At 44.0% G+C, this 24,614-nt stretch overlaps 1 protein-coding gene across 23 annotated transcripts in view; it reads left to right on the top strand.

The window, feature by feature from the left end:
• Positions 1-24,614, top strand: part of JAKMIP3 (Janus kinase and microtubule interacting protein 3) — a 206,058-nt gene that overhangs the window by 136,132 nt on the left and 45,312 nt on the right. For 20 of the 23 annotated variants that reach the window (XR_006354784.1, XM_043983754.1, XM_043983751.1 and 17 more), the window contains 8 exons: positions 127-273; positions 1,454-1,585; positions 2,489-2,524; positions 4,155-4,214; positions 7,925-8,053; positions 9,411-9,539; positions 15,747-15,830; positions 22,877-22,939. Coding sequence is in view for 22 of the 23 variants with exons in the window: in XM_043983754.1 (XP_043839689.1) it covers positions 127-273; positions 1,454-1,585; positions 2,489-2,524; positions 4,155-4,214; positions 7,925-8,053; positions 9,411-9,539; positions 15,747-15,830; positions 22,877-22,939 (780 nt within the window). In the remaining variant the exon portion in view is untranslated. The remainder of the gene's footprint in view (positions 1-126; positions 274-1,453; positions 1,586-2,488; positions 2,525-4,154; positions 4,215-7,924; positions 8,054-9,410; positions 9,540-15,746; positions 15,831-22,876; positions 22,940-24,614) is intronic. The other 3 variants (XM_043983753.1, XM_043983750.1, XM_043983760.1) reach the window with 1 other exon arrangement.

Genomic DNA, 24,614 nt, shown 5'->3' with positions numbered 1-24,614 from the left:
GTCTGAGCATTGTGTTGTTCTAGCCAAAATTTGCTTTAAGTAAATTCTCTGGACATTTAATGAACATTACTCAGCCATATCTGTCTTCCTTATTTTTAATTCTGTGGGACCATTTTTCTTTTTCAGCTGAAGCGACTAAGAGAAGCAGAAAGTCAGTATAGACCCTTGCTAGACAAAAACAAACGCTTGAGTAGGAAAAATGAAGATTTGTCCCATGCTTTACGGAGAATGGAAAACAAATTGAAGTTTGTAACACAAGAGAACCTAGAGATGGTAAGATGGCTTCTGCGACACAAGGGAACTTAGAGGAGATGCTGAGATAGCCTGTTGGCCCTATGTCCACTTAGGCGATAGGGGATGATGAGGGATTGTGGTCAGGGTCCCAGATAACCCCAGGATTTTCATTCACTTAGTCACCATTGTGCCCTTTTCTCTTCTAAGGAGAAGAATTCCCTTCCCCTCCCCAACTCTCTCAAAGTCATAACTCGGTCCCAAGAATGTCCTCTTGGATATTCCTAGTTTGTTAATGGCTATTAGCCACATTTCTGTTCTTTGTTTTGAGTACATTATTATTGTGTCCTTATATATGATTCTAACTCTGGGTTCAGCCCAACAGGAGTAAGATTTATTGCTACTGCTCAGGGCAAGGCTTCAGGAGATACCAGGCATGAGCCATGACTTCTGTCCTTCAGAACTTGGATTTAATTGAGGGAGATGGCTTGCAAATATGAAAATAACTAACAATAATAAAGGCAAGGCATGGTAAAAATGTGTTGTGGGGAGGTGGATGGCAGTTTATGCAGAGGGGATACACCAAGGAGCAGGCTCAAAGAAGCCAGGAAACAGCCCAGGCAGATCCAATGAGGGTCACACCAGAGGAATGGCAGAAGAAACAGAGTTGAAGGGATGGATAGGGGAGACACTGGGAAAACAGATTGAAGGGATTTGTGGACAAGCTTTGGAGAAAAGGAAAGGAGGGGGTCACAAATTCCTTTTGGGAGTGGTTTCTGGCTTTGCCTTAGATGTGAATCTTTTTTACTTGTTCTTCTCCATCTTTCTTCCTTGGATTTAAACCACATATCCAACTATTGTATTAAGCATTTTAGTAAATAAAACTGGGCTTGTGTAATTGCACATACTGATGGCATGTGACCTTACTCTGGCCCCCACCCTGATTTGCTCTTTTATGGTCCATCTCAGAAGCATAGAGCTTACTCCTTACTCGTGGAGAAAGAACCATACATGATAGCATCTTCCTTGTGTGGCCTGGAGATGCTTCCAGAGCCAATGAGGCTCTTACCCTCTGCCTCAAGCCTCTCCCCATAGACTTCTGGGGCTCCACTATTTGTAGAACTTTCCTTATTCAATACCATTAGAAGGAGAAACTGAGTAGGACTCAAGAGGCTTCAGGACCTTGGAGAAGGCTCCAAATTCCCTTTGCTTGCTTCCCTAGAGACAGAGAGCTGGATCAATCAGGAGGCCAAGCTCCTTAAATGACCTTGACCAGAGTCAAGAGGAAAGAGAAGTGGACTTCTTGAGAATGCAAATGGTGGAGCAGCAGAACCTGATAGATGAGCTGTCCAAGGTAAACTGAGGCCATCCTTTCAGCTCTGACCCAGGGTGCATTTTTTTGTGGTATGGATAGTAACAAGTTTGGCTGTGAGGCTATCCAAACTGAAATTAGCCCAAGAGCCACTGTGGCAAGCAGACAGAGGATCTCAGTTGTGCTCCATGGCCTGGAGAGAGAGCTTCTATTGGACATCCTTTTTGTTTTTGTTTGTTTGTTTGTTTGTTTGTTTGTTGGAGGGGCAATGAGGGTTAAGTGACTTGCCCAGGGTAACACAGCTAGTAACTGTCAAGTGTCTGAGGCTGGATTTGAACTCAGGTCCTCCTGAATCCAAGGCCAGTGCTTTATCCACTGTGCCACCTAGCTGCCCTGGACATCCTTTTTAGCCACACCGCAGGCCTAACTGGAGAAGGGGAAGGCGAAGTGGGGTATTTGGTGGATGAAAAAAACTGCTTATAGAAAGGGATTCTTGCTCATTTCATAGAGAGGTTGCTAATTCGTGTCTCTTTGTCCAAATTATAAAGATTTCCATCTTCCATGTGAACTTCTAGGTGGGACTCCACATGCTTCTGATCCTACATTCATCCATCATAGGGCATCTAAGTGGCACAGTGGATAGAGTGCCAGGCCTGGATACAGGAAGACCTGAGTTCAAATCTGCCCTCAGGTGCCTACTAGCTGTGTGACCTTGGGCGAGTCACTGTTGTCTATCTCACTTACCTAATCTGTCAAATGGGTATAATAATAGCACCCACCTCTCAGAATTGCCACATGTGCATCACACATGGCCCTCAGAATCCCCCGTGCAGCCTTCCTGGCTTAGAAGCGACTACTTGTGCCTTGTCACACCATGACTGCACCTGAGAGAGCAAGGCTGTCTTAGAAAGTCAGTAACTCTTCTATTGTACTTTTCCATCCTAGACCCTTGAGACAGCAGGATATGTGAAGAGTGTCTTGGTGAGTACCAGCCCTTCATTCCCCTTGATCTCTTCATGGAGACTGTGATTACCAGCGTGTTTTGTCTCAGGCTGTACTTAGCAAGCATAACCATTTGTTTACATGGTCACCTTCCCCAGTATTTGTCCTTTGGAGTCCAGTGGTGCGGAATTACTTGATGCCATTCTTGTTTGATTAAAACAGGCCCTTAACTCTGCTCTCATCCATGATGCCTCTGTGCTAACAGAGAGTCCAGTTAAGTTTCCTCACCACAGACATAGCTGCCATAAACTCTGCAGGAAGGAAAAAGCCTGCTTCCCCATGAGTCTAGAGACAGGCTGTTGCCCTGGCCTCTTCATTCAGGGAGGCTTGGCTGAACCTGTCCTCGTTCCCTGTGCCCTACATATACACATACATACATATGCATGCATGGAGAACGGGACCTGTCAGATTTCTCCTTCCCTTCATGGGGCACAGACTTCTTTGGCAGAGCCCCAGGCCCAGAAGGTCTGATGTGTTCTTAGGAATGCCTAGGACGAGTCTTGTGTGCATGTATACAGATTTCTTAGGAAAGTCAGGAGAAGCCGGTGAGGAGAGCACAGACGCATCGCTGCAGCCAGGGTGCACTCTTGTTCCTCGTTCCTGCCCCAGCAGCCCTTCGGGCTTTAGCCCTGTCTCTTACCTTCCTTCTCACAAAGAACATGGGAACAAAGTGGGAGATGAGTTTGTGACTGCCTCTAGGTTCTAGGCCTCCATCCCAGGATGTGCAGGCCACATTATGTGAAGACTTGCAATTTTTCATGAGCAAAGGTCCTGAATTCTGGGTGCTATGCTCTTCATCCTTCTGTATGGATGTGAAACCATTGGGCCATGGTGGGCCTAGGCCTGCACAAAAAGTTTAAGCTGTCCATAGGAGACAAGCCAGACAGTGTGGGATAGCAGATAGAGGGCTGGCCTCCAAACTGGGAGGTCCTGGGTCCAAGTCTGGCCTCTGACACATCCTAGAGGATGAACCTCTGCAAGCTCCTAGCACCCCTCCCCAAGCCCCCGCATTCCCCTCTGCTGCTGACAGCCCTCTAAGGCTGGGGCACTGGGGTGTGTAGGTGAAGGGAGGCTATGCCCAGGAACTCCCTCCTGTGATGTCTGGGGAAGGCAAATCTTTTTTTCCATAAAAGTACTTTATTATTTTCTAGTTACATGTAGAGATCGTTTGCAACATTTGTTTTTATAAAATTTCTAGTTTCAATTTTTTCTCCTTCCTTCCCCTTCCTCCCCCCTCCCCAAGACAGCAAGCAATCTGATATGTTATATATATACAATCACATTAAACATATTTCTGCATTAGTCATGCTGTGCAAGAAGAATCAAAGCAAAAAGGAAAAAACCTCAAAAAAGAAAAACAAAAAAAATAGAGATAGTATGGTTCAATCTGCATCTAGATTTCATTTCTTTTTCTGGATGTGGAGAGCATTTTCCATCATGAGTCCTTTGGAACTATCTTAGACCATTGTATTGCTGAGAAGAGTCAAGTCTATCACAGTTGATCAACACACAATGTTGTTGATACTGTGTATCATAACAAACCTTTTTTTTTAAAAAACAAATGGAATTGTCCAAAGTGTGGAAGAGTCTGACTGATTGATTTTTGCAGGAACGCGATAAACTTTTAAGATTCAGGAAGCAGAGAAAGAAAATGGCCAAGCTCCCCAAGGTAAAAGACAGCGAATGTTGAAAGATGAATAAATGCAGATACATTGTTTGATTTTATTTTTAATTTTTTTCCAATTACATGTAAAGATTTTTTTTTAGTTCCAAATTTTTCTCCCCCTCCCTTCCCTTCTCCCTCCTGAGACCAGCAAAGAATCTGCTATAGGTGCTACATTACAAACATGTTAAACATTAGGTCTCTAAAACCCCAGAGGATCAAATGAGCTGAGAAGGGAGGGAAGGTATGATGTCTTGGGGCTTCTCTCTGTCTGTTTCTTGGGAAAAGAGCCTTTTCCCCATGAATCCATGAAGCCAAGGAGTCAGAAGAAATGTGCCTCGGTGGAGACCAAATGGCCCTTCCAGCTGCACAGAGCCTGCCTCACCTCTGGCAATTTGCCCATCAGCTGGAGGGTGCCCCGGGGAGCCAGCTCTGAAATGAGTCCTGCCTCTTAGGGAGAGATGCTTTGTCTCATCGTGAGGAAGAAGCAGGGACTGGCCCAGGACCCTCAGGAGGGATGCCCCCGGGTCAGTAAAAATCAAACATGCTGGAAAATGACAGCAGCTCTTTCCTTCCTCACCTGGCTCCCCCCCCCAACACAGTCCTCTCTTCCACACATTCTGAACCCTCCAAAGTCAGAAGGCCTGCTGCTATAGTTTCAACTTCTTTTATTTATTTAGTTATCCATCCACCCCTTCATTCCTTCCTTCCTTCCTTCATTTATTTATCTATCTATTTATTTGTTCATCCATCCATTCATTCATCTATTCATTCATTCATTTATCTATCTATTTATTTATCCATTCATCCATCCAATCATTCATTTATTCATTCATTTATTCATTCATCTATTTATTTATTCATTAATTCATTATTTCATCTATTCATTCATTCATTTATTTATTTATTAGTTTTATTTTCAATTCACAGAACAAACAAGCATTCCCACAGAACAGTGCAATAAAAAATGATTGCACGTGAAACTGCAAATCTACCATGAACAACTTGGTATTCCCCCCAGATATATGACAAAGTTATCATGTAAAAATTTTTCCTTTCCTTATCAAGTGTAGTGCCTATGGATGTTTATGGTGCTGGTTTGACACCATAAACATAAATCTGGGCCTGCTTTGGGGGCCCAGGTCAGTTGTGTTTGCCTGAGAATTAAGAAGCACTAGCTACACCTGTGGCCCCACAAAAACAGTCTGTGCAAAAAGTTCTCCTTGGCCCCAGAGGACAGAATTAGGAGTACTCGAGATAAGTTGCAAAGAGGAAAACTTGATTTAAAGGAGTCGTTTCTGGTGGTCCAAAAGGATCTTTTATTTATTTTGGAGAAATCCAGAGATGCCAGTGAAGAAGGAGCCAAGGAGAAAAGTGGGCCCAGTAGTATTTGAATGTGTGAGGAAGCAGGCATCTATTAAATGCTTACTGTGTACCAGGCACTGTGTAAGCACCAGGAGCCAATGCAATGAAAAAGGAAGGCAGTCCCTGTCCTGAAGGGGCTCATGGCCTGACAGAAGAGGACAACACATAGAAGGGAGCTGGAGACTAGATGGAGGAGTGGCTGGGAAATGCACAGCCAGCAGAGTATTGAAGCACAGCCGCCTGGGGCCAGCCCCCAAATGGAGGCTTTCAGAAGTCTCTCTCTAAAGGGAGAAGGGGCGGAAGGCTCCAGGCACTGAGGAGCATTCCTTGGTGTCCTTGTGGGAAGTGTGAGGGGTCAGAAGCACCTCTGGAAGGGGATTGGACTAGGTCTGCTTGTGTTCCAAATTCCTCCCCTTGCAATCGGCCCACTAAGTCAAGCGTTTGTGAATCTCATTGGTTCTCGTCTCAATGATAATGGAAATTCTCATTGGTGAAGGAATGGAAAGTGCTGGAAGGAGGTTTGAATGAACACACAGTAGGATCAAATGGCTAATGGACCTTCTGCTAGGACTATACAAGATACATGTAAGGCTCATCGATGTGTGGGATGCCTTGAGAGCTGCTCAGATGGTCTGCCCAATCTGACATCAAGCCAGGCCTGGGAAAGGAACAATAGCATGGGAGCAGGACACACACCAAAGGAATACCCTGAACCAAGGGCACAGAATGGTCAGGATGAACCCATATCTACCCCACCCACACATATACCAACACACACATGCATGCAAGCACACACGTGCACATACAGACACACTTATGCCTACACACCTCCCAACTTAGGATCCCTTTTTATATTCAAAAATGTTCTCAGTTCACTTTTGATCTTCTCTTCTCCTCCTCCATGGTGTGCCCAGAACCCTTCCAGTGAGCAATGTGCTTGTTTAGCTCAGGATGGCTCAGTATGAATCTCCCTCTGGCTTTGGATTCTCCATCTTACAGCTTGGAGGGACCTAATGCTTCCCTTCGTGAGCATGGGAGTGGTTGGGGAAGGCCTGGGGCCATCCAACACTGATTCAGATCTTTCTGGACTGGCAGGAGGGTGATTATATATCTGTGGAGAAGCCACAGGCAGTGATGGTGACAATCAGAAGTGATGTGGACTTCTCTGGGACCTGAGTTCAAATCCAGCATGAGCTATTTGACACTTACTAGCTGTGTGACCCTGGGCAAGTCACTTAACCCCAATTGCCTCCTGATGTGTATCTTGCCGCTGGACCCAGATGGCTCTGGAAGAGAGAGTGAGGCTGGTGACCTTGCATAGCCCTCCCTCACTTGAATCCAATTCACTGCAAGTCATGACATAACCTCCTGATTTTAGTCACCACCGTTTTAGTCAGCAGCTGCTTGTCATATGCCTACACTGGGTGAGGTGCTGATAATGGGAAGACAAGAATGAAACAGTGCCTGTCTTTAAGAAGCTTCCATTCCACTGGGGGAAGACAATGTGCATAGTCTAGAAAAGTCTGAGTCTACAAGATGAGTAAAAATAAAGACAAAGGAATTGTGTTCGACAGGCACCACTGAGGTGAGAGGGGATGGGCACCTAGCAAGGAGGTGACCAGAGACAATGATACACACACCAACACTAGTCGGTGAGAAGCAGCAAAATTCATAGACCCTGAGTCCCCAAGCTTGGATGGGGACTGAGTCAAGTCTAAATTGTGCCCTTCACCTGGGCACCCACAATTGGGCTGGGCAGGGAGTGAGTGGTCACCAAAAACCCCATGAGGCGGTAAGTCTTCCCTGGTTTCCATGAAATGTAGGAAATGGATCAGTCAGTGGCAAGGGAAAATGGATTTTAAATAAGAAATTGTGGGTTGCATTTCCCATCTGTTTCCTCCCTGAAGCAGCTTCTGACCCCTCAATTGTCAGACCAATCCCTGATTTTGAAGCATCTGCAGGAGACACTGCTCCCTGCTTGAAGTCAGAAGCTCGGGGTCCAATCCTGGCTCTGGAAATTAGTGTGTAGGACTTGGGCAGGTGTGGTGGACAGTAGGGGTGTCAAAATCAATAGAAACCAAAGCCATTCATCCATACCATGGATTGACTTCATTTTAAAATGTCATCTTATCTATGTTCTTTATCTTGTTAAACATTTTCAAGTTACATTTTCATCTGGTTTGTGCTGCAGGCTCCCTGGGCCCTGTGTTTGATGACTCTGGGTAGTGGTTAACATATTGGCCACCATCTTGGATTGGCCATTTCTGAGCCTTTCTGGGCCTTTCATAGTCATGCCTTTGCTGTTGACTCTGGTGCTCTGGTTTGTGTTTAACACTTTGTGTTTTGGTCAGAAGCCAGTCGTGGAGACGTTTTTTGGATATGATGAAGAAGCATCCTTAGAGTCTGATGGGTCTTCCATCTCCTATCAAACAGACAGAACAGATCAGACTCCTTGCACACCAGATGATGACTTGGAGGAGGTAATGACTCTTCCCCCATTTGGAATTGGTTGGACTTTGTTTTTGGCCTTTGAAATTGTGACCCCCCCGTATTTGAAAACTACATCCCTGCTGTAACTCAGGGAAGGCCGATGCAATAAAGATAACATGGGCTTCTGAAGGGTACTGACTGGACTTAACTCCTAACAAGCTGAGCAGTTCTGGGCAAGTTCTTTCCCCTCTCTAGGCCTCAGTTTCCTCTTTTGAAGGAGAAATTGGATTACATAATCTCTGTGATCCTTTCCACTGCTAATACTTTAGAATTTTGAGTAATGAGAGAATTAACATAGCCTGAGTTGTATTATTGCTAAAGTTTGTTTTATTTACTTATGCCTATCCATCTCTATCCCCTTTCTTTTCATTATTAATTATTAGGGTAGGTGAGGCATCTAGGTGGCACAGCAGATAGAGAAATGGGCCTGGAGTCAGGAAAACCTGAATTCAAATCCAGCCTCAGACACTTATTAGCTGTATGATCCTGGGCAAGGCATTTAACCTCAGTCTGCCTGAGTTTGCTCAAATCTAAAATGGGGGAAATAACAGCATCTATCTCTTACAGTTGTTATGAGGATCAAATGACATAATATTTCTAAAGAATTTAACACAGGACCTGGCACATAGCAAGTGCCTTTTCCTTCCTTCCCAATTAGGATAATATAGTGAAAGACTTGGCCTCTGATATAGGCTTAAAATGTATCCCCATGCTTTGTTTGGCCTTTGCCACAGACATGCCCAATAGAATAGGAAGGTCTTAGCAAGTGATGGCAATGTTGTAGCAGCCACCTCATGCTATCAGGTTTTAATAATCACCTCTTTGGTGTTCTCTGGGGAAACCTTAGGGAGACTCCAAACACAGAACCACAGGAAAATGGGCCAAGGCAGCAAGCACCCACCATGGCAAACTCTGCCACAAAAGTCTGCCCTAATTACTTTCTCCTGTTAAAAAAAAAGCTAATTTCCATAGTCAGAGTAAGTGGGGATCGACTGTAGGCTCATTAGCAGATTCTTCTTCTTTTTTTTTTTTTTTAGTGGGGCAATGAGGGCTAAGTGACTTGCCCAGGGTCACACAGCTAGTAATTGTCAAGTGTCTGAGGCCGAATTTGAACTCAGGTCCTCCTGAATCCAGGGCTGGTGCTTTATCCACTGTGCCACCTGGCTGCCCCTCAGAATATTCTGATGGACTAACTAACCTTCCTAGAAACAAAATGTTGCCCATTGAATATATCATTGTTTTCAAAATGCAAAATGTTTTAATCAAATTCACCATTGTTTTGTGTTTTACAAACAAGGGAGAAATAACTGAGCACCTATACCTTCAATCATCTCTCTCTCTCTCTAGGGTATGGCCAAAGAAGAGACAGAGCTGAGATTCCGCCAGCTGACCATGGAATACCAGGCTTTGCAGCGTGCATATGCCTTATTGCAGGAACAAGTGGGAGGGACGTTGGATGCAGAGCGAGAAGTTAAGGTCTAAATGACTTAAATTTCATGAAGATAAAGCTCATGGTTCCATTGACTCCCATAATTCCTCTCTATCACTCCCTAACCCACACCCCGGTACCTCTGGAGGATACTCAGATGGCAGAAGAAAAGTGGATGTTGGGTCCCCATAGAAAAAGAGTCTGAAGGAGAGACAGAGACAGATACAGACAGAGAGAGGAAACAGAGACAGAAATGAGAGAGAGACAGAGACAGAGAGAGAGAGATACAGAGAGACAGACAGAGATACCGAGAGAAAGGGAGGGTGAAGCAGAAAGACAGAGAGAGGAAAGAGAGGGAAGGAGGGAGAGAATCTTTCATTCCCCTCATCCTCCTGTGGTGGGCCATCCTCAGTGTCTCCCACACTGCCAGAGAGGAAAGAGAGGGAGAGAAGAGAAGAAGAAAGGAGGGAGGAAACAGGGAAGGAGGGAGAGAGTCTTTCAGCAAATGGAGGAGTAGCAGCTACACTGGACTTGGCCTTTTCCCACAGAACACCCATTTGGGCCTTTTAGTCATTTTTAATCTCCAGCGATGTTTCCGGAGGCAGTTCATAAAGAAATGCTTCCAAGGCCATCCATTGGGCTCTTCTCCTTGGTGGGTGGGTATTGAATCTGGGCTGCAGTGATGTAAACTGAGGCCTTCCTAAGCAGCCATCTTTCCCTTCCTCCAAGGGCTCAACTGATCAAAAAGAAACCCAATCATACAGATAATGCACATCCATAAACTTGAACGATTAGAATACCCAGCAGAGCATCTCCAGGAAAACTTTTTCTTGAGTGCTGCCTCCCAAAGTTTACTCACCATATTCCTGGGAAGATACCATGTAACTCCTCCAACTTCACTGTGCCTAGATTAGATAAAATAATCAGATTCTGGATAATATTTTCCAGAATTAATTTTTTAAATAATTAATTTTAAAAGTAGATAATTTGCTGGGAACAACCTTAATCACTCACCAAAGCAAGTAGCCCCACATGGATGAGTATTTGGCATTTAAGCCTCTGCCCTGTGTGCCTCGCCCCCTCCCAGGCCCTTGCCCCTGGCCAGCCCCTCCCTCCTGTTCTCTCTGTCCTATCATGGATGTGTTTCACTCATTCTTGGCCTTATTCGTGCTTTCCATTTGCAGACCAGTGTGTCCAGTGATCTCTTCCCTGGACAGGAGTCCCAGTAACTTTCTGTCCAGTTCTCAGGAACCCTCATGTCTGGTCCTTGCTTAGCAGTCCTCTGCCATGTCATTAAGGGGCTGCCTGTAGCTCATTCTCCTCGTGCTCCTGTGCTGGGCCATCGCCAGTGTCTCCCACATTGCCTGTAGACTTGACAACAAATGTGCCCTAAGCTTGGATGGTATTCTTAGGATAGCACCCTAACAAGAAGATTCTTGGATAAATGTAATAGCACTTTCCACATGACAGCATATTGTGCTCCAGAGAAGCTCTGCGTTCCATGTCCACCTCAATCAGTGTGATTGTTCCTTTGCATTAAATGGAAGCATCCCAGTCTCCTCACATCTGGAAGTGTGAGGACAAGCTGTGTGAATCACTACTGACTAAAGGGGATATTGTTCTTTTGGAATGGCGCAGCAGCTGCATTTGTGATTCCCCAGTCACAGCCCCAAGCCTGCTCTCTGTGATGCTCTGATAACTTGGTAGTGACTTGAGAATGAGATGGCACACCTGAATAAATTAGAATCCTAGAGCCAGAGGGCATCTCTAAGGGTAACCTAGCCCAGTCCAGACTTGAACAAGACTTTTATGACATCTCCAAATGGTGTAGTTGAAAACCTCCAGTGAAGGAGAATACACAACTCAGAACAATCTCTTTCACTTTTGGAAAGTTCTCATTGATAGGAAGTTTTTCTTTACCTTCATCCTACCCTGGTCTCTTCATAGTTTCCATCCATTTCTCCTAGTTGTGCCCTCTGGGGCCTTAGCAGAATAGGGCCAATGCCCTTTGCAGCCCTTCAAATGGGTGGACATGGGCATCATGCCCAACTTTAACCTTTTTTTCCCCAGAGTGAATGTCCCCATTAACCAGTATTCACATGGCTTGATCTTGAGGTCCTTAATTGTTCTTAAAGCCCTCCTTTAGAACCTCTCCAGGTTATCAATGTTGTTCCTAAAATGTCACACCCAAAAACAAACACAATGTCCTTGATGTTAATTGACCAGCCAGGCAAAAGGACTGGCATCTCCTTATTCCTGGAAACACTTCCTCTCTCAATGAAACCTAAGAGCACTTTCATCTTTTCAACTGCTGTCATAGAGTTCCCTCATGTTGAGCCTGTTGGTCAATGAAATCTCTAAATCTCTTTTTCAGAAGAGTTGGCAATAAAGCCATGGCTCTCCCATCTCGTACTTGCAAAGTTGATTTTTGGAACCCACGTATAAAATGTTACAAAGTGAATACTTATATAAAATGAACATTTTAGATGAAATTTCATTTTCTGATATTTGCTCCCCTAATCTAGCCTGTCAAGCTATTTTTGAATCCTGACTCTCTTATTTAATATGTTAAGTCTGCTTCCCAGGTTTGTGTCATCTGCAAATTTGATAGATGTATGATTAACACCTTTATCCAAATTCATGGAAAAAAGTGTTGAATAGCAAATTGCCAAACAGCTCCCTGGACATTTCCACTCAATTTGGTATTGAACCATTGATGCCTACTTTTGCAGTCATCGACTTTCACACATACCAAATCAATTGAAGCATCCTACTCCCTTCTATCCCATACCTTTTCATCTTTCTCATAAAAACAACATGAGATGCTTTATTAACAAAAGTTTAACTAAAACCCAGGTAAGCTCTATCAATACCAGTACCCCAGTCTGCAAGCTTAGTAACCCTGTCAAAATAATCTCCATTTAATGACAGACTTGCATGACCTATTATTATTATTATTGATGAAACCATGAAGACACTGTTATCACTGCTCCGTTTTCTAGATTTCCACAATAAAATGTTTTAGGAATCTATTAGGAATCAAAGTCTAGTTCAGTGGTGTAGAGTTTGTAGACTCCATTCTCTTTCTTTTTTTGTGAAAAATCATGGTGAAAGTATAGACAGTGAGGGCTAGAAAACTTATAGGAAGTAGGAAAGACCTTTTCTAAGGACAGACCAGCAGGCATTAACTTCTAGAACATTGCTGCTTCATTTTCAGCCTGATTCATTTTGAAAAACAAAGTTATTTTTGGAGTCCTACCTTCTGTTCCTCTGCCCATGGGGGCACTTCAGTCCTAGGTATCTGGTTCTTATTTAACTTGCTCCATCAAAGAATGTATCCTATGTTCTTTTTCCAGGATATGCCAATGGCAAAAAGGACCTGCTAAAACCTATACACCACCCAGCTTGGCTCCCTCACTCCCCTCCTGAGAAACTAATTGATTCTAAGGAATCAACATCCAATGATGGTTTAATTGCCAATCCTTCTGGATCACAAACCAGTAGCAAATGTTTCTGTCTCCATAGCCTTCCTGTTTTATTTCTCCATAGATGTTAATGATCTGAGGATCATTGAATAGAACTCTTTGTTGGATGCATTTATCCAGAACTCTCTGTGGGTGCATTTATCAAGAATCACTGTGATTTTTACATATAAAACAGTGACTTCTTGTTGAAGGAGAGCTTTAAAGATGGAATCTGTTTCCACTGAGTCATGTGCTTTCAAAAATCACCAACTGATAAGCACAGTGATATCTTGTATTTCTTTAAATCTTAAGTCATTAGTCAATCAATAAACATTTATTAAGGATCTACTATGTGCCAATCACTTTGCTAAATGCTAGGGATACAGATATAAGGTTTTTAAAAAATCAGTTCCTACCCTTAGGAGATTACAATGTAATGAGGAAAAAAACCCAGAAAAGGAAGCTATAAGCACAGGGTATAAGAGATGTCCTAAAGCAGTGTAACTGGTGGAAAATGGGGAGAAGACAATACTGAACCTCTTTATTAAAGAAATTCTCTGGAGTCCATGCCTTTGCCCTTAGTCAGAGGGGCACAGTGCTGATGAGGTGTGAGTGCCAGGCACATTTGATCTGGCAGAATAAATGAGAGGGATACAGTCATTTACATGACTGTGAAGATTTGTTTAGCCATACACTATCATCTGGGAAAGCTTGTCTGTTTTCTTCACAAAGGGTGTTCTTAATATGTACGTGGGTTTTCCTTAGAGAGATTTTATAGAGATGGGAAAGTGGGCAGATAGGCAGTGGAACTGACAGCCCTTCAATGACCTCCTCAGGGGTCTTAATAATAGTTTATATGAGGTAAAGACTGGGAAGCTTTTTTGTCACCATAACATATGGCATTTATGCATCCACACACACAAACACACATGTGCACACACATGTACACACATATCTTCTCTGTGTGTGTGCACGTGTGTGTGAGTGCAAACTGTGGCTTCCATAAATGATACTGACAAGCCATCACTGGGGTCCTCCTGCCTCTGTGTTCCCACTGCCCACCCACTGTCATATAACAGTACGACTGACACCACCCCAGAGAAACCCCTGTGGGAACAAGGCTTCTCTGGGACCTGTGCATTCCATTGGCAGTTGGTGCTGCCCCCTAAAGGGAGACAGGAGAAGAGATTTGAGGGGAAGCTGCTCAAGCATGCTGCCTGATAATTACCAGCTGTTAATGAAGTGAATTTGAATCAATATAATTTGGAAAGTAAGGGCCAAAAAGAGGTTTGGAACAGGAATGGCTTGGAGCAGAATCGTGACATTCCTGGTATTTATTTCATCTCCACAGCCTCCCTGAGATGCGGTCACTGCCTTCAAAGTGGGGGCATAGGGCCCCTCTAAGGATTTCCCAACCTGATACCTTTTCCACCCTCCTCCCACAAAGTACTCCAAGCACTTAAGCTTCTCCTTCCTCATCAAAATTCTCATCCCCTCCATGCCAAGATATTAGTTGTTAGGCAGTATGGTGGAGTGGACAGAGAGCTGTACTTGGACCTAGGTAGACCTGGGTTCAAATCCCACCTCAGATAATTAGGATCTGAATGGCCATGGACGGCTCACTTCATTGCTCAAATCCTCAGTTTCCTCAGCTGTAAAATGGAGGTTATGATGTGTTCACTGTCTATTTGGTAGAGTTATTCTAAGGAAATTGCTTTGAAAGCCTTTAAGGCTCTTGAGAAATGTGAGGCATAGGTATTGCTGCTCAGAGAAATGCTGCTGACAAAGCAAGCATGATGCCCAGTAGCCCCTAATTCTTTCAGGGGTACGTAGCATAATGTGAATTAAGGAGAAATTTAGCAAATGAGATCAAGGAAGTCATGACCACTGGCACCACAAGATTTGGGCCCAGTGAGAGGTTGGAAAAGGGACATTGATCATGGGGAGGACCCTGTCACTTACTCTGATGGTGATTTCAGAGAACGCCTTCTGTTTATGATTTAAAGAACAGATTTAGTTTGGAATAGACTCTTTCTGACCCATAACTGGCACTCTGGCCCCCAGGCTGGCACACTAGCTGCTCAATCAACATTCCTAGAGTAATGGATGCTTTGACCAAGAATACAATGCAATTCAACAACTATTGAGTGCCCTCTCTGTGTGTGGCCAAATCTCTCCAACTATGACAATCCATACATTTCTTCCGATAAGTAGCCATTTATTTCAGGTCACTTTTCTCAAGTCAAACCTATAGTGCTGGAGCTCCACAGACACTTCCAGAATGGTTAATGGCCAAATCTTGCTCCAGATGAAAACAAGCAGCTTGATTTTCCCCAGTAAAGTAAGTCACTCTGATTATAGACTGCCCTCCCAAAGAAAAGGAAAAGGACCATATATACCCACTGAAAAACAACAGAGAACTTATAAATAGAAGTATGCATAACATGGTTTTATATACATACACATCTATCCATCCATCCATCCATCCATTCATCCATCCATCCATCATCCATCTATCTGTTTATCTGTTTATCTATCTATCTATCTACATACACATATCTGTGTCAAATGGTGGCCTTCTCTAGCACAGGAGAGGGAGGGAGATGGTTCAGAACTGAAAATGTAACAAAAAATAAATTCAATTTCAAAAGTGACAAAAAGAAAAACAACAGAGATTCTGGGCTGCCCTTGGGTTTTCTTCAGTCAGACGTGGAGAGCCAGGTCTCTTTAAAGCAATTCTGGCTCAGGACGTGAGAGGAAGTTTGATGTATCTTTTCTCACATCCTACAGACTCGTGAGCAGCTACAAGCAGAAGTACAGCGCTCCCAAGCACGAATAGATGACCTGGAGAAAGCCCTGGCTGAACAAGGACAGGTGGGACGGATCAGACAGGGCCACGCTGCCCAAATAAAGATTGTGTCCAATGTACCCTGTTTGATATATGGGCCGGGGTGCTTGCAATTTCAACAAGGAGCACTTTGGCAGAGGGGGATCCTCCTCAGCTCTGCCAAGTCACTCCATTCCCTGTTTGCTCAGTAAGGCCTTCCTTTAACGTATGGGCTGGACATCACCTAGCTCAGAAATGGGCTACTTTCCCAATGTTGGCTGGTAGAGGGTGGTGCATTACTTGGAACATATTGTCCCCTACAAACTATGCTCCCTGTGCTGAGTTCAGGTTTAGGGTAACAGGAGAAAGTGTGACTAGGAACCCCTCAGGAGAAGGTGAAAACAGTGGGCAGAGTGCCCACAATGAGGAAATATCAGTCTCTTCCAAGGGCAACAGGACAAAGAGCAGCACCAAAGGGAACCTGTTGTAGGAACAAAGTTTCTCTGGGCTTTGAGGCCAGGACTCTCGAGGTGGGGTGATGCCAGAAACACATCTATTCCACTTCAGCCTTGGTGGAGTGAGAGGACACCCCACCCAGCCACCCCTGACCTCAGCCTTCTCTACCGAAGACATGCTGGGTTCTTTTTCCAGTTTTCAGCTTCCTCCTCTTCCAATGAGGCAGCTGATCTCAAAGGTCCTTTCCAGCTCCAACCTTCCTCAAAGTGACTTTCCGAATCTCCCCAAAGTTGCTGCCATTCAGCTGTGCTCTTTTTTTGCAGAAGCTTCTTTGATGTGTTCACACCATGCTGAGTGGGTCTTTGCCAGTGTTTCCCATATCAGATTAGAACCATGACCAAGTGCCTACTCCCTTGCTAACAACCTGTAGTGGTTCATGGTGGCTGAAATCCCACCTCTTTAGTCTGGAATTTGCACAATCTATCCCCAGCCTTTCTTTCCAAACTCATTTCTGTTCATGTGCTCAACATTCCAGCCCAACTACTTGCTATTTCTTGAATTCATCATTCAATCCTCCCCCCTCCATGATTTGTCCTATGGTGTGTGTGCTGAAGCCTTATGTTGCCCTTCTTCCTCACTGTGATTCTTAGGACCCTCAGCCTCCTTAGTGGCTTGACTCAGTTGTCATCTCCTAAAGAAAATCTCTCCTGATCTCTGCTCCTTCCATAAATCACCTTGTACTGACTTACCAGTTCACAAGTTGAAACCCTCAGTAGAATATGTTTCTCAGAGAAGCATCTTTCTCATTTTTGCCATGTCTACTATGCCCACACAGTGACTGACATAGAGTAGGTGCTTAATAAATATTTATGAATAAAACTGTGATGTTTAAAATCTAATGTGGGTCCTAGCCTGCTCCCCCCCAGTTTTGGGGGGGAAACTGGCTAAGATTACTCATAAATTCAGCAAGAGTTTAGGCTTTTAAGGATTTATTAAAGTATATTAGAAGTTAATGAAGAGAGAGAAGTTGAGAAAGCCACCTTTATTTAACTATCCATACTTCTACAGAGAACACATGGAGTAGATTTTTGTACTCTGTTCTGCTCCTGCTGCCACCATGCCAAAATCCCAGACAAAAAGAGGAAGATCCCTTCCTTTTCTCCATCTGCCACCACTCTCCAGTTCCTGAATGAAAAGAGGAAGATTCAGTGAGCCAGCCTCAGCTTCCTACTTCCTGTCTCCCTCTCCAAAAGGGGAGATCCTTTAAACTGATTGGTTGAGAGTAGTCTCCTGTTGATGGCGTAGTCCACAGCCTCTGAGATCAACACCCTACTCAGGGCCATCCAGGCATGGTCTTGATTTAATTATTCTTAAGTAGGTTCTCAGTCAGTTTCTCAGTCTCACCCAATTCAATCAATTCCAAATCAATCTTCAGGTGGGGCCCCTGGGAGTCTGCAATTCACTAGCTATAGTCATGGAGCTGTCCTAGGTGCTGAGGCCATCTATTCACCCTTGAGATGCCCAAGGGCAGGGTTGCTCTTTCTACATCTTCTTCCTTCTCTGAGGAGGATTATCTTCCTGCAGTCGCTCTGGCTACAGGGCTACATTCTGGGCCATCAGGGAGGGCTCAGAGGCTGTTGTGTTGCCAGAATCTGTAAGGTCTCCAGATTCTTTCTTTGGGACTTCTCTGAAGAGGTTCAGCTGCCACACCTCTGCCCCCTCAGGGTTCTGTGCACTTTGCCTACAGTTTATCCCCATTGTTCAACAGCTTGCTGCCCAAACAACTTCAGGCTTAAAGAAGCCCCTGTATATGCCCTTCTGGGTTCTTGATGGTAATGTTCCATGAGCCTTATCAGATCCATCCTGCTCCAGGGCTCCAATAGCACTAGCGTTTCATTGGTTGGATGCTCCTCTTCCCCTCCCTCCCACCACACAGCTCCTGATTTCACCATAGAAGATCACATCCATGTATCCAACAAATATCCTTCCCCGGCAGTCATCCTTCTGTCAATGAGTCTCTGACTTTGGCCAGGCCGGTGCTGGATTGACAGAAACACAGTCCATCACTGGGCAGAGCTTGGTGCTTCTGCAGCTGGGCAGAATCTGGGCTGGAGCCCAGCCAGCCTTCAAGAGTCCAGGTCGGCTTCCCTGAAAGAATGGGCCACTCAATGAGGTGATCAGGGGGAGACAGCCAAATGGCATCTTTGTTTCCAGTTTTAAAGTTAGTTTTTCATCCATCACAAAGCAATTCTGTTCATTTGAACATAGCTCAGATCTGTATCCTGTCTTTTGCTCAAGTTTTTCTTCATGGCTTTTTAATTGATGTCCACTAGGAGCTCTGTCCATGTTCTCAGCCTCTTCCAAAGCCCACTATCAATTGCTATCTGAGTGAACAACTTACCTAGTGCTTTACAGAGGACAAGGAGCTACTCCATCCTTTGCCCGATGGAGTTGGTGCCCACAGCTCTCTTGTGAGGTGGACAGTACAGTTATTACCATCATTCCCATTTTATGGATGAAGAAACAGACGTTTGGGCAAGGTAAGGCTTGTCCAAAGGCATACAGATAAATATTGGCAAAGTCAAGGTTAGAGAGCAAAGCTTTTGCCTTCTACTTCATCTGGGTCCTTTCTAGTGGAAAGTGATAGTATTCTAGAAATAATTCTGGAAGGTACTCCAGACATTAAATCCACCCTCAAACCCCTGTCCCCTGAAGAAGGTGAAACAAAAACCCAAACTCCTTCCCTCTCACTCCCACCTCCAGATATAGAGGCAGCAAACAGCAGAACCAGGATTTAAGTCAAAGCTACAGAATCAGAGTATAGGGTGGGAAGGAACTGGAGCAATGCAGGGAGCTTACCCTCCCCTAAGCCTGGCTATCTGTTCCACTTTAAGACAGCTCTAACTATTAGGAAGTTTGTCCTGACACCAAGCCTAAACATGTCTCCTTGTATTGTCACCCTCTGCCCCTAGTTCCACCCTCCGAGGCCAAGTAGAACAAAGCTGAGTCACTCTTCTATGTGAGAGCCCTCCAGACCCTTGAAGAGAGCACTGCTATCTATATCTCCCAAGTCACCTTTTCTCAAGCTAAACATCCCCCAGAATTATTATTTGATCCTAACATGTTGTGGACTCCAGGCCTTTCACTATCCTGACTGCTCCACTCTGAACACTCTCCAGCCTATTGAAGTCTTTCCTAATATATGTGATGTTCAGAACTGGGCTCAGTCTTCCAGCTGGGCCAGGACCTGGGGAGGGCACAGCAGGGGTATAATCTCTTGGGTCTCAGATTCTGTCTCTCTTCGAGCCCTCTATCATGGCATTGACTCTCTTGGCTGCCAACTTGTGTTGTTGACTCATCTTGAGCATTCCGGCTACTGAAACCTTTGTCAAAGGAAATGCTGTCTAATCGCTCCTCCCTTCTGTTACAGTTGTGATGGTGATTTTTAAAAACTGACTGCTGAAATCAGCAAATGTACTCATGAAATTTATTCTTATTTAATCTAAGAAACAATTGTTCGACTCAATCCAATGCTATGTCCAGCTAGTCTTTTTTTTACCTTGACTCTGTTATCCGGTATTAACTATGCTTCCCAGATTTGGTCACCTGAGAATTGGGTTAATATATTTTCTCTGTGTCAAGGCACAGGATAAAGAGTAGATCTGGGGTTCTATGCAGAAGACGTCCTTCCATTTTCATGCTGAACCATTACTGTGTTTCGAGTTCTAAACCCACCCAAGTGCACTGTCATTTAGCTTATATGCCTCCATCTTTCCCACAACATGGCATGAGAAACCATGCTGCATATTTGCTAAAATCCCAACTTAACAGTCTAGTAACACTGTCCAAAAGGGACCAGAATAAGTCTGGAAGCCAGAACCTTTTCTTTCTTTCTTTCTTTTTTTTTTGTGAGGCTTGGGGTTAAGTGACTTGCCCAGGGTCACACAGCCAGTAAGTGTTAAGTGTCTGAGGCCGGATTTGAACTCAGGTCCTCTTGACTCCAGGGCTGGTGCTCTATCCACTGCACCATCTAGATGCCCCCCAGAACCTTTTCTCAAGGAATTCATGTTGGCTTTTTGCAACCAACACTTCTCCGTGTATCTACTAACCTTTAAATTTTATTTTCAAGAACTTTGACAGGAATCAAAATGAAGGCCACTGGCCTGTACAAAGCCATAGCCATTCTCTTCTCCTTTTGGAAAATGGTCAGATTTGAACTTCTCTGGTAAACAGCTTCTCTGTCCTGTATGGGCTTTTCAAAGTTGCTAAGAGGGGCCAGGGTTTTCAGTCCCTGAGCATGAGGCTCACCTGCACCAGGTTGTTGGAATGCAAGGGGCAGAAGTGAGATGATTGCTGTATGTCAAAGGATCCTAAGTGCTAATTAGGTACAGTTCTCCTTTTCATCCTCATTGAGGGCTCCTTATTATGTCTCTTGTTATGTTGGTAACCAGTCCCTATTATCCTTTTTTCTGTCTCCTCTGACCTATTGATCATTCTTCTTGGAAGGGGAATTAGAAGCAAAATAGGCCTGGGGCAGCTTTACCTTCTGCTCATTGTTGATCATCATCACCTCATGCACCCAAGAACTGCCCTCCCCACCCAGATGAGACATGATTTGCCATTAGCTAGTTTACTAGAATTTCTATGGCACTTTAAGGTTTGCAAAGCATATTACAAATATCGGTTCACTTGATGACTACAATCCTGGGAGGCAGGTGCTAGTGTTATCCCTGGCTGCTAGATGAAGAAACTGAGGAAAACAGGTTAACTGAATTTCCTGGAGTCACAAGGCTCGTAAGTGTCCTAGGTGGAATTTGACTTCAGGTCTTCTCTCTAGGCCCAACACTGTCTCCATTGTGGTACCATCTGGTTGGAATTAGAGAAGTCATCTTCCCCGGGTTACCCTGATCTCTTATTTGTCTCTACATATTGTCTCTACGTACCAACTTTCCCTGGAACTTAGGCTCATCAGTTGTGAGTTTCCAGGGTCCTCACTGGAGACTTTCCTTTTGGGAGAATCCCTTTTGAAAATGCCCCTGCCTTCTTTCTCAATGTTCCTTGGTGAGGCCACCTACATATGCCAGGCAGCAGATCTACTAGGTCATGGTGAATGCCTCCTAAACTCAGTGGAACCATCACCATGTCCAGTTTGCCAATTTCAGCTAGAGCCTCCTGCTAGCTTAGGACTAGCAAAGACTATATCTATGACCTGTCTGCTGCAACACTGCCACCATGTGGACCCCGGTACCCACTTTAGGAGAGGTTAAATACCTGTGAATGATGAATAGACACACATATAAACATGTGTGCCCAAATAATTAGGCCACTAATTGAGTCTGTAACGTCTGCATATTTTATAATAATATACCGAAGAACACAAGCAATTTATTTGCTTTCCAATGATCTCAAGTGAAATTTCCGAGAATGAGGTGAAATTTTGAAATGATCTCACAGATATCACATCATATTGTTCATGGAAGTGGGAAAAGGACAAAGTTCTTGAGGCAGTGGCCAGAGAAGTTTTCAAGGCCATGTTTCATTAATCTGGAAAAAAATACATTTTTCCCAAATTTGCTTTAGGAGCTCCCAGAAACACAAGTTATTACACAATTTTCCTCAAAATGAATCAGAAACAAAGTTGTTAGCATCCAAAGTCAATCAATTGATAATGTATTAAGTAATTACTATGTGCAAAGCATTGTGCTAAGTGCTGGGGTGGGGCAAAGAGGGGAAAGGCAATCCCTGCTCTCGGGGAGCTCACAGTTTAATGGGGGAGACAATGTGCAACAAATCTATATACCAAAAGGCTATATATACAAAATAAATAGGAAATAATTAACAGGAAAAACAGGGGAATTGAGAGGGGTTGGGGAAACTTCCTATAGAAGGGAGGCTGTGCCCGGCAGGAGGTAGAAGGCACTAGGAATTAGCTTTTAGCTCCCAGGGATTTGGTGTGATTGGGTTAGTCATTTAACCAAACCAAAGGTTTTACCTTCTAACCATTATCAGAAAGAGAAGAATATGTCAGTTAGGCGACAATTGTGTGTGAAGATCTCAGTGAAAGAAAGATGCCAAGGTGTATTTCAACACATTCTGCCCAAGTTGGTGACACACTGAATTCCTACAACTCTCTGAGGAACTCTGGGATCTGGAAAACATTCTTTCTGTGACTTGCATTGATCCAGCAGGCCATTCATCCCTTCCTTCCTCGGTGAATCTGACATGCCAGATATCTCTAGGAACAAGCACCAAAATTTATAACGGGCCCTTTCCGGGCATATGTTCATTTAGGTACCTTTTGGGTTTCAATTTGTCACTTTTTTGCACTAGAGTTATCAGGCAGTTTATTAAAAAAAGATTGAAAGATCAAAATTCCTGAATGATGCCTGCCCCAGCCTGCTCCCTCCCCAACCATGAGACATTCAAGGACAGATGAGGGCTGTCAGCCTTGAGCATCCTTCCCTGCCTGGCACTTGTTTTTCCTTCCATGAGACTAGTCAGATACTTCAGAATTGGTGTGGATGTTAAATTGCTTCATTGCAACATTGATTGCTCTCCTGCAATGTTACTTGACCTTGATTCTGGCTCCTTCATTTGAGGCCATGTTTCTATCTCACGATCAACTCTTGTTTTTAAGGACATGAAATGGATAGAAGAGAAGCAGGCTCTCTATCGCAGAAACCAAGAACTCGTTGAAAAGGTACCGTGGGTCTTTATTGACTTTGTCATTCATTCATTCATCCATTCATTCATCCATTCATTCATTCATTCATTCATTCATTCATTCATTCATTCATTCATTCATTCATTCACTCACTCACTCACTCATTCATTCTTCTAGCATTTACTGAGTGCCTAAATGGGCTTCACCTTTTGGGAAGTTAGAAATAATGCACCAGGGCTCATGGAAAGGGAATGAATGGCATTGCTTCACTCTGGCACAGTTATTCACTGGAGACTTCATCCTAGACCTATCCCATCTGGGATTCCTTTTGAGAGGTAACATGGTGCACTGGGAAGAGTGGAAAGAATCAGAGGATCTGGTTTCAAATCCCACCTCTGTCACCTACCAGTGAGTGACCTTGAATAAGTCAATCCTCTCTGGGCTTTAATTTCCTCATGCCTAAAATGAGAAAGTTATGCTAGATTGCCTCTCAGGTCTCTTCCAGCTATGATCTATGATCCTATGCCCTCAGTATTCTCACCTTCCTCCCATCACAGTCTTTTAGCATCTAGCCTACACTACTGATGGATGATAATCTTTTTTTGTCTGCCCACTTCTCTCCTCAGCTCAATTTTAAGCCTCTTGAGGGCAAAGCTCAAGTGTTTTATCTGTGGGATCCTGGGCACCTACGCCTTAGACATCTCTGTTTTATTAGGAACTAGCAGATGGCCTCATTCATGTTAGGTACCCAGGAAATGTTGCTGATGGCAAAGATGACAATAATGTGTTATATCAACTTTTCAAATCCACTTGGACCTTTGGAAAGGAAAATCTCATGGAGATAGTGAATCCATTTGTGTTTACTTATTTTCAATTGTGTCTGACTCTTCCTGACCACATTCAGGGTTTTCTTGTCAGATACTGGAGTGGTTTTCCATTTCCTTCTTCAGCTCATTTTACAGATGAGGAAACTGAGGCAGGTTGGGTCAGGTGATTTTCCCAGGGTCACACAGCCAATAACTGTCTGAGGCCAGATTTAAACTCAGATCTGCCTGACTCTAGGCCTGGCACTTTATCCGCTGCACCACCGAGCTGCCCCTAGGTAAATTTATCTACCCCATCAACTTACTTGTTTAAAATTCAAATCCTTTCGTTACAATGAGAGATATCCAAAAGTGCAATGTGCTGCCTCAGGAGGTGGTGGACATTGGGGATCTTCAGCCAGATGTTGGACAATTACTTGTCAGGCATATTGTGGTGGACACACCATTTGTGTACAGGTTGGTCTCAAGGCTGCTGAATCCCTTCTAACTCTCAAACTCCAGGACTCTGAGTTACTCTGCTATTTCCTGACAAAATATAACTTTGACAACCAGCAGACTCTTAGTCTTCCTTCCTAGAATATGGCTCAGACTTCACCAGTCTTTAACTCTGCAGTAGTTTAGGGCATGGTATCCTTAGATAGTGAGATAATGGGATGAGTTTATCAGGGACTCCCATCAGGGACATGCCTCACACAAGACTGTCCCTTCAGCAGCTTGAGGTATTTTCCTCAGGTAATTTAGAAAAGTTATACTTCACAAGTCTTCAATCTAAGTAGAAAATAAGGGTTAAAATGGTCTCTGAGAAAAAATATGTAAAGTTGGCTATTTATATTTGTGAGTTTAACTTTAAATGAGCACTTCATAAGTCTTGAATGAACTAAGGTATG

Source organism: Dromiciops gliroides, chromosome 2 (genome assembly GCF_019393635.1).
Source record: "Dromiciops gliroides isolate mDroGli1 chromosome 2, mDroGli1.pri, whole genome shotgun sequence".
In the NCBI taxonomy this organism is placed as follows: domain Eukaryota; kingdom Metazoa; phylum Chordata; class Mammalia; order Microbiotheria; family Microbiotheriidae; genus Dromiciops; species Dromiciops gliroides.
This window is presented reverse-complemented; position numbering and strand designations above follow the sequence as displayed.